The following is a 12,154-nucleotide window of genomic DNA, read 5'->3' as shown; positions in this document are numbered from 1 at the left end:
CTGTAAGAGTAACTGACTGGTCTAAAGCGCCAGATCCAAGCTACATCCTTCAGTGGGCTAGAAGGCCAGAGGCTTCTGGTTCATAAGTTTTAGGTGGACAGGATGTGGAAGTTGATTCAAATATAAATTCCGACATTTAAGAGCCCAAGCCAGCTTTCAGTTAGACTGCGGCGTGTATGGCAAGCTCGTTCCATCTTTGTCTTTAAACAGCGCAGAAGCGTCGAGACAAAGCGAAGTACACAAGTCTAGCTTTGTTTAAGTACTTCGGTTCTTGCGCCGTTTTAAGGTGTGGAACAACAACTAATTCTGAGTCTTTGTTTTGTTCTCTTTGTCGCTGTATCCAACATAACCTAAATTTTATTCCTTCCTACTTTTATTCTTTCCCCGATGGCGAATACCTCTCACTTCGCAGGTGACCACCATGTCACCCAGCTCCAAGGCACGCTACCCGGCTGGCTACATCAGCTCATTGCTGACCGTCGACTGCCCGCTGGTCACGGTCTGCTCCTTCTCCATGCCGGTGCCGCTGATGGGCGCCCTGCTCTTCCCGTTCCTCTTTTGGATGCTGGGCAGCCGGGCCGGCTTGTGGCCGTCTCTGTGCTGCGCGGCCTGGGTGGTCGTGGTTCTTCTGATGCCCTTCCTCGGTTCATTCGTCCAGAAGCTCTTCTGGGTGAGCTGTTGACCCGTATGGTGGGAACGCAAATCATTTTGCCTTGAGAAATATACATTTTTACGGGAACAACTATACGCACCACTTTCTCTGAGGTACAGCGCATAAACTGTCACATTTCTTGCCCCGTAATATGATGTAGGACTTAGCCAAAAATGATGAATGAAATGTTCTTTCGTGCTGTCATAACGGCGGAATTTTGTTTATCATCCCCCACACTGCCGTCGTGACGGGGATAGTTCTGTCACGACGGCACAACACTGCGCAACACTACCGAAGGTGCTTTCTTAATCTTATGCAGAAATTTTAGACAAACGTCTTTTTTTCATCGGGAAGTTGTTTATGAGCAAATTTTTTTCGCATATCTTAAGATTTCACCACAACATCCAATATATCTAAAGATGCCTTATTGTGAGGCTTGTAAATTTCTATTTGTTGTCAACAACAGACCATATTGGTTTCCATGGCAGTCTCAAGTACTCATTGCTAGCGCAGGACAAATATTAAAAGCAACATTTTGCTACGCATCGGAAAATTACACTAACCCCACCAGTATGTTCATAACAATATGTCACAATATTCTGCATTTACCTCAGGATTATAAGTGATGACCAAGAGAGCCGCACTTGGACAAGTTCATGTTCCAAAATGCTACAGGAAAATGTGTGTCGACAGAAAATCTGTGCTGTTTTACTTCTGGGGCATTTCCGTTACCTATAGCGCACTCCTCTCCAGACCCTGTGAAAGCGGCAACTGCTCCGGCTAGTAGGTCTCTCGTGGCCTAGATTTGTCTTGAGCAGATGCCAGTGAGCAGCTTCAACGGGGGAGTGGGATGATTATAATTTTAACGAAGCGCAAAATGTTGCACAATACAAGATAAAGATGAATATATTCTCCACTAGAATTTATTTAATCCACTTTCTGGGTGATTTTAGGCGTCGATATGTTGCTCTTTCAGAAAAAAGCGATCCAGGCTCGCGACGAGCGCCTCAAGGCGACCACGGACCTCATGTCCACCATACGTGTGGTGAAGATGTACGCCTGGGAGGACGCCCTGCAGGCGAACGTGGAGCGTTCCAGGGCGGTCGAGCTGAAATGGCTACTCCGTGTGAACTTGCTGGACGCTATACTGGACTGCATATACAGCTCTACCAGCTCCGTGGTCAGTGCTTCTTTGCAGACGACCCAAGTGGGCTGGATCACCCGTTTACTTGACCTTATGTTTTTAGTGCTGTAGCACTGCTAGGAAAAATTGAAAATTGGTTTATGAGGAAAGGAAATGGCGCAGTAACTGTCTCACATCTCGGTGAACTCCTGATAGGAGCTATAAGAGTAAGGATAAAGGAAAAAGTGAAAGAATAAAGGAAGAAAGAAGTGCCGTAGTTGAAGGCTCCGGAGGTGCGCTTTCCGATTTCGGGCATACGTACCTACGTCCTTGAAACCTGCTTTGCGACAGACGGCCCACCTGTTCACCTGGTTGATTGCAACCTGCACGGTGTGTACATCTGGCAGGTAAAGGCCTTCAAGGTAAATGACTTCATTGGAAAGGCCGTTAGGGTGAAGGCCTTCATGGTCAATACCTTCCAGGTAAAGGCCTTTAGGTAGAAGACTTTCTTGACAAAGGCCTTTAGGATAAACAGCTTTCGGTCGAAGATAGGCATTTATGGCTAAGGTCTTCAGGTCAAAGGATGCTTTGGCATTCACAGCGCGTAATGGCCTTAAGTGTCCGCCGTAACTGGCGCTACCGCACTATATTCAGCGCTTATCCATGTTTAAACTTCTGCTACTTTTTGAAATATCGTCTTCGTGTGGCAATCTATTTTACAGCTCATGATCATCCTATTCTCCACGCTGTATACACTGGAACCAGACATCGTTCTCACTCCGGCGCTATCCTTCTCTTGTGTATCGCTGCTGTACATGGTAGACCTCACCATGAACGGCTGCGGACAGGCGCTGAGGAACTTCAGCCAAGTAAGAACACACTTCCCATTCAAGGTGGATCGGTTGAAACAGTGGCATGTTGAAGAAACGGGCTACTCCTCAGGAGTTAAAAAATAACCCGAGTTTGGCTATGCCATATTTGCACACTGGTAGCGTAGAGCTCACATTTTATGTCATTTATACAATGAGGAATAACAAGCAAGAATGGCATATGCTTTCATCTGAGCATATCCAAAAATTAATTGTATTCCTATAACCACCTTTTGAGGAAAAGGTGGCAGGCATTCTTATAAAGAAGATATAGGAGTTTCTGTCTGATCTCTTGGCTCAGGTCTGCATTTTGAATTCGGGCTAAAATTTATCACGTGATCTGCCTTTCATGAAGGTGTTCAGAGTACTTTAATCAGTGTATACCCTATATTTTTGCAATAATAATGTTATTACATAGCTATTTCTCTTTTCTAGATGGTTTCTTGTTAGTAAGCAATGTATGAACTTTTTTTATGATGTACCGATGTGGATGATATTTCGAGAATCGTCAACCTCTTTGTGACCATTCTTTTCGAGGAAGTCCGCCAGTGTCATTTATGGAAATAAATAATTCCGACGCTCGAGTTCTAGATTTAAACAGGTGCAAAAAACAGATATTTCTTTAAACTGGCTTGTTGTGGAGAACGTCATATGAAATTTTCGTGAGTTCCTGTCATCCTTCAGGCAGACTGACATCCTGAAATAGTACCTGCTGTAGTTAATTCTAAAATCATTATACGCTTTCTCCACCGTTGTCAGCTTTCACTTTGGTCGATGACATTTTTTTTCTTCTTTTATCTGCTATAAAACTTGTTTTAATTGTCTCCTGTCTCATTATTTAGTTTAAAACAATTTAAGAACCATGTGCCATGGGAGGTATGGGAAGAGTAATTTTTATTTTTAGTTTTGGGAAGCTGCTCACAACTTAACGAATGTAGTTCATTCTACATTGCCCTAGAACGAAGAGCTGCACAGTCATGTGTCATCGGTTTATTAAAAATAAAAAAATGAAGTATCCTAGTCCGTGGTTTCTGGCCCCACAACAAATAGAGATAAGCTAATACTTCGCGCAGACTTCACACAGTAATTTGTTGTCGATTTTCTCTCCCTTTTTTTTTTTGTTGTGGTGCATTATCAGGCTTCACTGGCACTCAAGAGGATAGCTGGCTTCTGCACAGCAAGAGAGCAGCAGGAACAGAAGAGTGACCCCAGCAATCAGTTTTCGACTAGAAAAGGTAACGGCGAGAAAGAGTGGCGTCATCACCTACCCCGCCATTTTGATGCTCAGCCTTCGCGAAAATTTCTCAGTTCTTGGTTGCGCAAAGTCCACCGGTGCAAATCTGTCGGTGTGAGCCCAGCGCTTAACCTTGAATGAGATGAGCTCCGCGACCTCACTCTTTTCGGAGAGGTCGCAGCAAGATGGGCTGTGAACAATAGACAAAGATATGCACTGAGGTATCTTATAGCCGCAAGTAATTTGTTGCGATTTCTCACGATATACTAATCGGAAGTTTTAAGGCTCAGTAAAAACGCTGATCCAATTTTTTCATCTTGATCTAAAGCAATCTGGGGCCTCAAACTATTCATAAAAAATACTCCCCTCAGTAGCACATCTTTTCGTGCTATGATAAAACCTTTGTGTGATTTTTACGCATATGTGTAATAAAATTTCCAGACGATTAGAACGTTAAATGCTACATTACTCATCAGCAGATGCCGTCTACGTTATTAACACAATTCCCACTATAATCAGGCTTGGATTTAACGCGAATAGAAGTCATTAAAAGAACATTATCTTTATCTCTTTTTATGACCACTTTTTATCAAAAATTAGAGCCTTACGCCTTTCTAGTTCATGAGACCTGAGAAGTTATTTAGGTGCTTATTATGTGGAGTGTATTTGTGGTGCTCTATAAAAACCGCGGCGATCTGTTATTGAATTCAAGGGGTAAAACGCTGCGTGCTGGCTCTCCGCGGTAACCTCACAACCCCTTAGTGAAAGCTGTCAGTAACTTTCAGATTTACTTTGCTGATAGTGCGCACGTAGCGGTCACGTTAAATTTTTCTTTGGTCAACTAGAATCTACTCAAAGGAATGATCGACTTTTGTTACTCTGTGCTAATTTTACAATTCTCTTCTCCCACGCATTCAGGCGCAGTGGCACTACAGAGATGCTCATTTTCATGGAGCGAGCCTGATGACGGTATATCGGAGCCCAATCTTCAAGATATCGACCTGACTGTCGAGCCGGGTTCTCTCGTCGGTATCGTGGGCTTCGTCGGGAGCGGCAAATCATCGCTGTTGGCCGCCATTCTGGGCGACATGCATCTGATAGGAGGCAAAATTACCTGCACAGTGAGTGAAATATAACAACAGTAGTTGGAGGACTTTGGGAATTCTGTATTGCATTCAGAATCACCGGAACACTGTTGCCCGCGCTAGTTGAAGTCACTTTGAATGTAACAAAAACAGTAGCATACACGCTGTAAAATTTGGACATTCGTTAAATATGCCTCATATTGCAGATTTCCATTTCGTTTCTATGCACAATGCGCAATACTCAGTACTTCTCGCAAAGAAGTGTTTTATCCTTTTTTTTAGCATTGTACACAGCCCGTTTGATCTCTGCTTATGTCATACGTGACATCCTTTGCTGCTGCCTGTATCGGTATCTTCATGTTAGTTTGTTTAGAACATTGCGGATTCCAGTCTAGAAGGCTTTCGACTCATCACTTTCAAAGGCGGCTAAATCGTGACTGACACAAAGATTCGACTTGGCAATTGTTTTTAAAGCTCAATAGCTTTTTTTTTCTTGTGATCTCATGTCGCAACCATTCGGGCACAATTTTTGCAACGCCTGCACACTTCTTGAACAAGTAACTTTGGATTTCTGACGCGCAAACGCTGAAAACAGTTGCTAATTACTTTTCAGGGCCGAGTAGCTTTTGCGCCACAGTTGCCAAATGTGCACAACATGACAATAAGGGACAACATCACCTACGGAAAGCCGATGAATCCTGCCTTCTACGAGCAAGTTATTCGGAGCTGCCAGCTGATGAATGACATCAACAAGCTACAGTCGGGAGACATGACTGAAGTCGGAGAAAAGGTAAAGTATCATCGCTGAAAGTTTTTGAATCCCTCACGAACCGATATATTGAGACAACTGTAAACTATTCCTTGAATTTACTGAGGCACAGTCGGGTGTCTTGAGTTCATAGTTGTGGGGTATTGGTTCCTTGAGCATAACCTCGAGGCTCATTAGCCGTCAACGCTTGGCCCGACCTTTTAAATGTTATGTCCAGCTGGAGCTAGGTGTATCATTCAAAAGTGTGTGAAGTTGCGGGGTATCATTGCCTTCCGAAAACGCCGCAGGGAACCAACCTGAGTGGAGGGCAGAAGCAGCGCATTTCCTTGGCCCGGGCGGTCTACAGCCAGAGTGACGTGTACTTACTCGATGACCCCCTCAGCGCCTTGGACCCAGTGGTCGGCAGTCGGGTCTTCAGGGACGTCATCGGAAACCGGGGCTTGCTTGGTAACAAGGTGAGGTCTCTCCAAGGAACGATCGTGTATAGATGAAGAGATTACGCGCTTAGTAAACTTGCTTTTCTGACGCGCACAAGATTGTAGAGACCAGAAAGGCTCAAACTATAAAAACGACATCGTCTTGCACAACATGGTACAACAGCGCAATAACACGAGACACACTGAAGAATGCAATCCTTAGCATTAGGCATCTTATACTTGGGTACAAAATGTGGTGTTTAAATACAAAGTGAAAATACGAAAGTTTTATATGACCTTCGGGAAATAGCACACAAACTGTCGATTAGAGGAGATGTAGTGTAGCAATGTTAGGTTGCCATATATCTGCAGAGACTTTTGTTAAGATTTGCGAACCTTGATAGCCGGAGCATCTGCGAGTGCAAAAATGACGAACTCTTGTGGTCTGCTTGCAGGCGGAACCTGGTCGAGACACTCTGATAGTTTTTTGTTCCTCCTAGCTGTAACACTTTTTATTTGTTGAGCATTTTTAGGAGGGCAACACTGAATAAAAGATCTGAGAAATCTGAGAAGAGCGACTTTGATGACACACCTTGATAGTTTAACACAGAAAGCCTTGGAGAGGGGCAGCAACGTTGTTACAGTGTTGCCAGACTTGAGCGCAAATGACCCGGCCGGCCGTTTTTTATCGCCCTAGAGTCCCATTCTGTTTATTTTTACTCAGTTATGCGTACAATACTCAAGAAACAGTCACCCAGTGTATCAAAATTTTCTTGTTTTGTTACGGCTGTTCCCGTTTAGCTCGAGCTGCTTACGGAGCCTCATAACCCCATGCTCACAACTGGATAATTTGTTTTCAGACGCGAATCATGGTCTGCAACCAAGGCCATTACCTTCACCATATGGACAAAATCGTTTTGGTCGACGGAAAGAATATAAAGGTATACAGCAGACTCGAAGATCTTGTGACGGACCCGGATTCTCCGCAAAACTTCCGCGAAGCTCTTGAAAAACGCAAGTGGAGTGATCTTAACAAATCATGGTGAGAGAACCGTATTTGTTTCTATTCAAGTTGGTAAATGCGATTTTTTAATTTGTTCCCTGGCCATGTATTAGGCTCCTTGGAATAAAGCCTACACTTGTAGGACAGGATCGTGCTTGTTATAATCCTTGTTGAGCCTGTGCAAATTATTTGTCAATCCCTCTTCAGCGCAGGAACCGAAGAGATGGAAGAGAATGACACAGTTGGACGAATAACAGAAGAAGAGCTAGGCAACTCAACAAAAGTAAGTATGACAGATGCTTTGTGTTGTTAACGTTAGCTTTAATATTAAGAGTCTGGTCATGACCCCAATAGTTATGAGGTTAATGCCAGAATTGTAACGACGCCATCGCACTTCGGCACTTTCAAACATTAAGGCCAGCCTTTGTTACTTGTGTCACCATCGAAACTCAGGCCGAAACGTGCTTCCAACTTTCTGTCGGAGCCTATTAACTTGACAAAAAAACAGCGCTGTGTTATGTCCCTGCCTGTGTCCTTCTTGTCCCGTTCGTTGCGCTGTAGTCATGAAACCTATTCATGTGTTAGACTGATTAACAACCGCGTAAGTTCCGTACACGGCCCGCCTGAAATAACAGGCGGTTATTGCCAATAGCTAGCACAACCAGCCAAACCTTTCTGGGCCAATTTTCCTGGTATTAGCCGAATACAATATCTGTACGTGTCTCTTGTCCAAAAGCGTTGCGGTTATTTTGCTGCTTGGGTTCGCCTGAAAAGAGTTCCTTACATTCACTATAGAGGCAATTTCTTGTGTACCCACTTTATCTTTATTTTTTCTCCGCTTCCTTTTCAATTTAGTCCTTTCATCGTAGCGTAGAGTCGCAGACAAGATGCTAAACTGGTTAAACTCCTGCAACTTTGTTACTTTCATTCCGTGTAAATATCTGCAGCACTTTTAAAAAGAGTTGCATTTGCATCTGATAGCGCAGCGTAGGTTATAGCGTCTCACAGGTATTATTGCGGTGTGTGTCTATAGACCACTATTGTGTACACTCTAAACACAAAAGGGACCAGAAGGTATTAAGCTGTCCTCTAGGGCATTCTCTTTTAGGGGCATGGTATCCTGCCCAAACCTTACAGTGGTTTTCTATCCTTAAAAACACGACATACTTAAGGTTGGCAACGGAAACAAATTCTCTCTTCAAAACATTCAAACATCTTGCAGTTAAGAAGATTTTAACCGAGGTTTCAGTCTGCTCTCTTTGCTGACCTCAGAACCTCAGGTTCCGCGTGTAAAAGCCTCCTCCCATTGCAAAGTGCATCAAGTTACAAAGTTTTGCTATTGGTTTATGCCTTCGTTGGCACAAGTATGCATTCCGTACATATAGTGTTCAAAATCTACCGCGGAACTCGGGCAGACTACCCTGCCCTGACCATCTACCACACCCACTCTCTAAGGACCATCTACCACACCCTCCCTCTTAAGGACCATCTACCACACCCTCTCTCTAAGGACCATCTTCCACACTCTCTCTCTGAGGACCATCTACCACACCCTCTCTCTAAGGACCATCTACCACACCCTCTCTCTGATCGCCAAGAACTGCCCATGAAAGGTTGTGCGCTAGAGGAGAGCATACTCCCGTTTTACTCCCATATAGGCCTATTTTGGTTTAGAGTGTAGAATATCAGGCACCCAACTGTACAGAACGGTCCTCTGCAAGATGCGCGGGTGCAGCTCAGGGTAGATCTGCTACTGATGGGAAAGAGCCGAGCGTCTTCAGGCGCATTCGCTGTCTGAGGTAACGTGAAGGTAACATGAGCGTCTCCTTCCAGACAGGTTGGCAGCTACTTCGCAGCCTGTTGCGGCTGTCGCAATGGCCGGCACCCGTGGGAGTCATCATCTTTGTGGCTGCTTCCTGCTTCTTCGCCTTCCAGCAGCTGTGGATAAAGCAGTGGACGGACTATTCGAGCCGCGCCGCTGCGGGATCTACGACCGAGCAGGTGCCCTGGGTGCAAGTGCTGGTGTCGCTGTGCGTCATCGACGGTGAGTTCCTTCGAAGAGCCTCTCGGGCGCAATACTAGTACCACTTGTCTGGGTGATATGGAAGGTAATCAGAAAGAAAGAGGATATAAGGCACCTTGCAATGCAGCAGGATGGCCTCTGGATCATACTTGGCGGAAATAGATTAATATCTTGGTCAAGGCTAGTCGGTTTCGCATGGTAAAGCATTAAGCAGCGCTGAAAATGGGAGCGTCAAAGAAACAGACAGAAATGATGGGACATGGGCTGTTTTATTTGCTACGTGCGTGTGTGTGCGTGAAATCGTTTTGAAATGCCCTTGAAGAAATGTGGCTAATAACCCAGCTCACTGTCTTTATGCATGGATAAATTCAAATGATGGCGGGTGGTGGGTCGTCGATGGCGACCACGATGACTGATAAGGATATTGGCAGTTGGCTGTTGATCGTATAATTGCCGCAGCAATACGAAGAGCGCCAAGCGTCTTTGACCGTCGTCCAGTGACAGGTTTCCGATTGAGGCACAGACCTCGGTCTTATCAACAAAAAACTGTTAATTGTGGACAAGAGATGATGCAGAAGACTTGGGAAAGTGATAAGCAGTTCGGAAGTGGACAAGTCTGGGCACACACTTCCACATTTCTTTGTTCGCAGCTCTTTAAATAAACTTCCATATTGAGGGGATTTATAAAATTTCGTGCTTTCGCTTACTCTCTAACGACTCGAGATCACTAACAAATCATCCAAATATGTGAGTGGCGCCAAACATCAGTACAAAGTAAAACCGGTACACTCTGGGCTACCAACGGCGCGTAGCGCCCGCGATGCGTATGCATTGCCCGCTAACAGCGAACGCAGTACCTTAGCCGACTTAACAACTTAGCCTGAGACTTAGCGAGGGCGTCTTAAAAGCCATTAACTTGATCGCTGAGTCACCGTGAACACTCATACGTGCTCACGGCAACAAGACATTCGCAACGCTTGCACTGTTCCGAGGTTAACACTCCTCAAAGCGCTCCTAAAACATTCAGCTGTCAGAAGCCGTGCAACGGCTTGGTTCTAAAGGTCTGTGACCCCTCAGCTCCAAGCCCTCAAGAGCACACAGAACGCACTACGCTTACGCTTTGTCCACACCCACCACGCCACTCCCCGCTGCGTTTACAGTATTTACTTTAGTACAGCGGCTGGAAGCTGAAACAGATCATGAAGTCCTTTTCGGCGTGAGCGTTACGAATTTGAATCAACTGGCTGCAAAAGTTTTAATACAATTTTCTGAGCTATAAATAGACCTTGTGCTACGAGAAAAATATGAATGTAGCCAGAAAGAGTCACTGAATTGATTTTATTGACAGATATTGTACCAAGTTTTGCTCATCATCATCATCAGGATGATTATGTCGACTGCAGAGTAAAGGCCTTTTCCATGCCTCTCCGTTAACCCTGTCCTTTGCCAGCTGCAGCCACCGTATCCCCGCAAACTTCTCAATCTCACACACCCACATAACTTTGTGCCACCCCCTGCTACGCTTGCTTTCTCTTGGTATCCACTCCGTTACCCTTAAGGACCAGCAGTTATCTTGGCTTCGCATTACATGCTTTGCCAAAGCCCATTTCTTCCTCTTGAGCCGCCGCGGTGGCTCAGTGGCTACGGCGCTCGGCTGCTGACCCGAAAGACGCGGGTTCGATCCCGGCCGCGGCGGCTGAATTTCTTGAAGGCGAAATTCTAGAGGCCCGTGTGCTGTGCGATGTCAGTGCACGTTAACAAACCCCAGGTGGTCGAAATTTCCGGAGCCCTTCACTACGGCGTCTCTCATAGCCTCAGTTGCTTTGGGACGTTAAACCCCAATAAACCAAACCAATCTTCCTCTTGATTTCGATTAGGATGCTTTCCCTCACCCACATCGCCCGGTTCCGATCTCTTAACGTTACACCTATCATTTTTCTTTCCATAGTCATAGTACACATGAAATGAAGCCGACTCTTTCACTCTCTCTCTCTTAAGGACCAGCGGTTATCCTGCCTTTAGGGTAACGGAGTGCCCTGTAAAGTGCTTCTAATTGTTGTTCTCGTTGTATTATTTGTTACATAGTCGTGCTGAAAAATACTTTGTGGAGACATTTTGTGCGATTCGCCTCCGCGGTGGCTCAGTGGTTATGGTGCTCGGCTGCTGACCCGAAAGACGCGGGTTCGATTCTGCCCGCGGCGGTTGAATTTCTTTGGAGGAGAAATTCTAGAGGCCCGTGTACTGTGCGATGTCAGTGCACGTTAAAGAACCACAGGTGGTCGAACTTTCCGGAACCCTTCACTACGGAATCTCTCATAGCCTGAGTCGCTTTGGGACGTTAAACCCCCTAAACAAACCAACCGTTTTGTGCTATTCAACCTTATTTTATATTCCCCTTATTTAATGTTCTTTGGGTTTGATGATGATGACAAAGGTAATGATGAAGATGATACAGTGATACAGATTCCGACAGCCATGCACGTTTCCAATGCACCAAGGTTATAGGACTCACAATGCAAGTGCATACAGTCCGAGGCCTCATTCACTCAAGAGGCCTTGACCAACGGAGTTTTGAATGGGAGCTGGATTGAAATCGTTCCGTCTATTCTTTGCCAGTGGCCTTGCGTGTTGTGGCCAGCGTCTTGCTGGCCCTCTCGGCGAAGCGGCTGTCGAGGTCGCTGCACAATGGGATGCTGAGCCACGTGCTCGGCAGCCCGGTGTCCTTCTTCGACGCGTCGCCGCGGGGCCGCATCCTCAACCGCTTCTCGGCCGACATGGACTTCGTGGACGCGCGTACTTTCCTCAGCGGAAAGCAGACCGTTCAGAACACGCTCATCACGCTGGCCAAGATCGCCGTGATCGGCACCCAGTCACCCGCGGTGGTCGCCGTCACCGCCATCGTGGCCGTGTTCGTGGGCTACGGAATAGTAAGTCTGCTTATGTGCCTAACAGGTGGTTAACAGGGTGAGGAGGTAGGAGC

At 45.7% G+C, this 12,154-nt stretch overlaps 1 protein-coding gene across 4 annotated transcripts in view; it reads left to right on the top strand.

The window, feature by feature from the left end:
• The window catches only part of LOC149335436 (multidrug resistance protein mrp-7-like), a 60,528-nt gene that overhangs the window by 37,962 nt on the left and 10,412 nt on the right, over nucleotides 1–12,154 (top strand). For all 4 annotated transcript variants that reach the window (XM_089552125.1, XM_089552121.1, XM_089552122.1 and 1 more), the window contains 11 exons: nucleotides 413–670; nucleotides 1,629–1,832; nucleotides 2,498–2,644; nucleotides 3,783–3,879; nucleotides 4,797–4,999; nucleotides 5,577–5,753; nucleotides 6,020–6,187; nucleotides 7,009–7,190; nucleotides 7,359–7,434; nucleotides 8,985–9,195; nucleotides 11,791–12,101. In XM_089552125.1, the coding sequence (XP_089408251.1) occupies nucleotides 413–670; nucleotides 1,629–1,832; nucleotides 2,498–2,644; nucleotides 3,783–3,879; nucleotides 4,797–4,999; nucleotides 5,577–5,753; nucleotides 6,020–6,187; nucleotides 7,009–7,190; nucleotides 7,359–7,434; nucleotides 8,985–9,195; nucleotides 11,791–12,101 (2,034 nt within the window). The remainder of the gene's footprint in view (nucleotides 1–412; nucleotides 671–1,628; nucleotides 1,833–2,497; nucleotides 2,645–3,782; nucleotides 3,880–4,796; nucleotides 5,000–5,576; nucleotides 5,754–6,019; nucleotides 6,188–7,008; nucleotides 7,191–7,358; nucleotides 7,435–8,984; nucleotides 9,196–11,790; nucleotides 12,102–12,154) is intronic.

This window comes from Amblyomma mixtum, chromosome 7 (genome assembly GCF_055824585.1).
Source record: "Amblyomma mixtum isolate Tamu chromosome 7, ASM5582458v1, whole genome shotgun sequence".
Taxonomy (NCBI): domain Eukaryota; kingdom Metazoa; phylum Arthropoda; class Arachnida; order Ixodida; family Ixodidae; genus Amblyomma; species Amblyomma mixtum.
The sequence above is the reverse complement of the archived record's forward strand: the minus strand, read 5'-3'. Positions and strand labels throughout refer to the sequence as shown.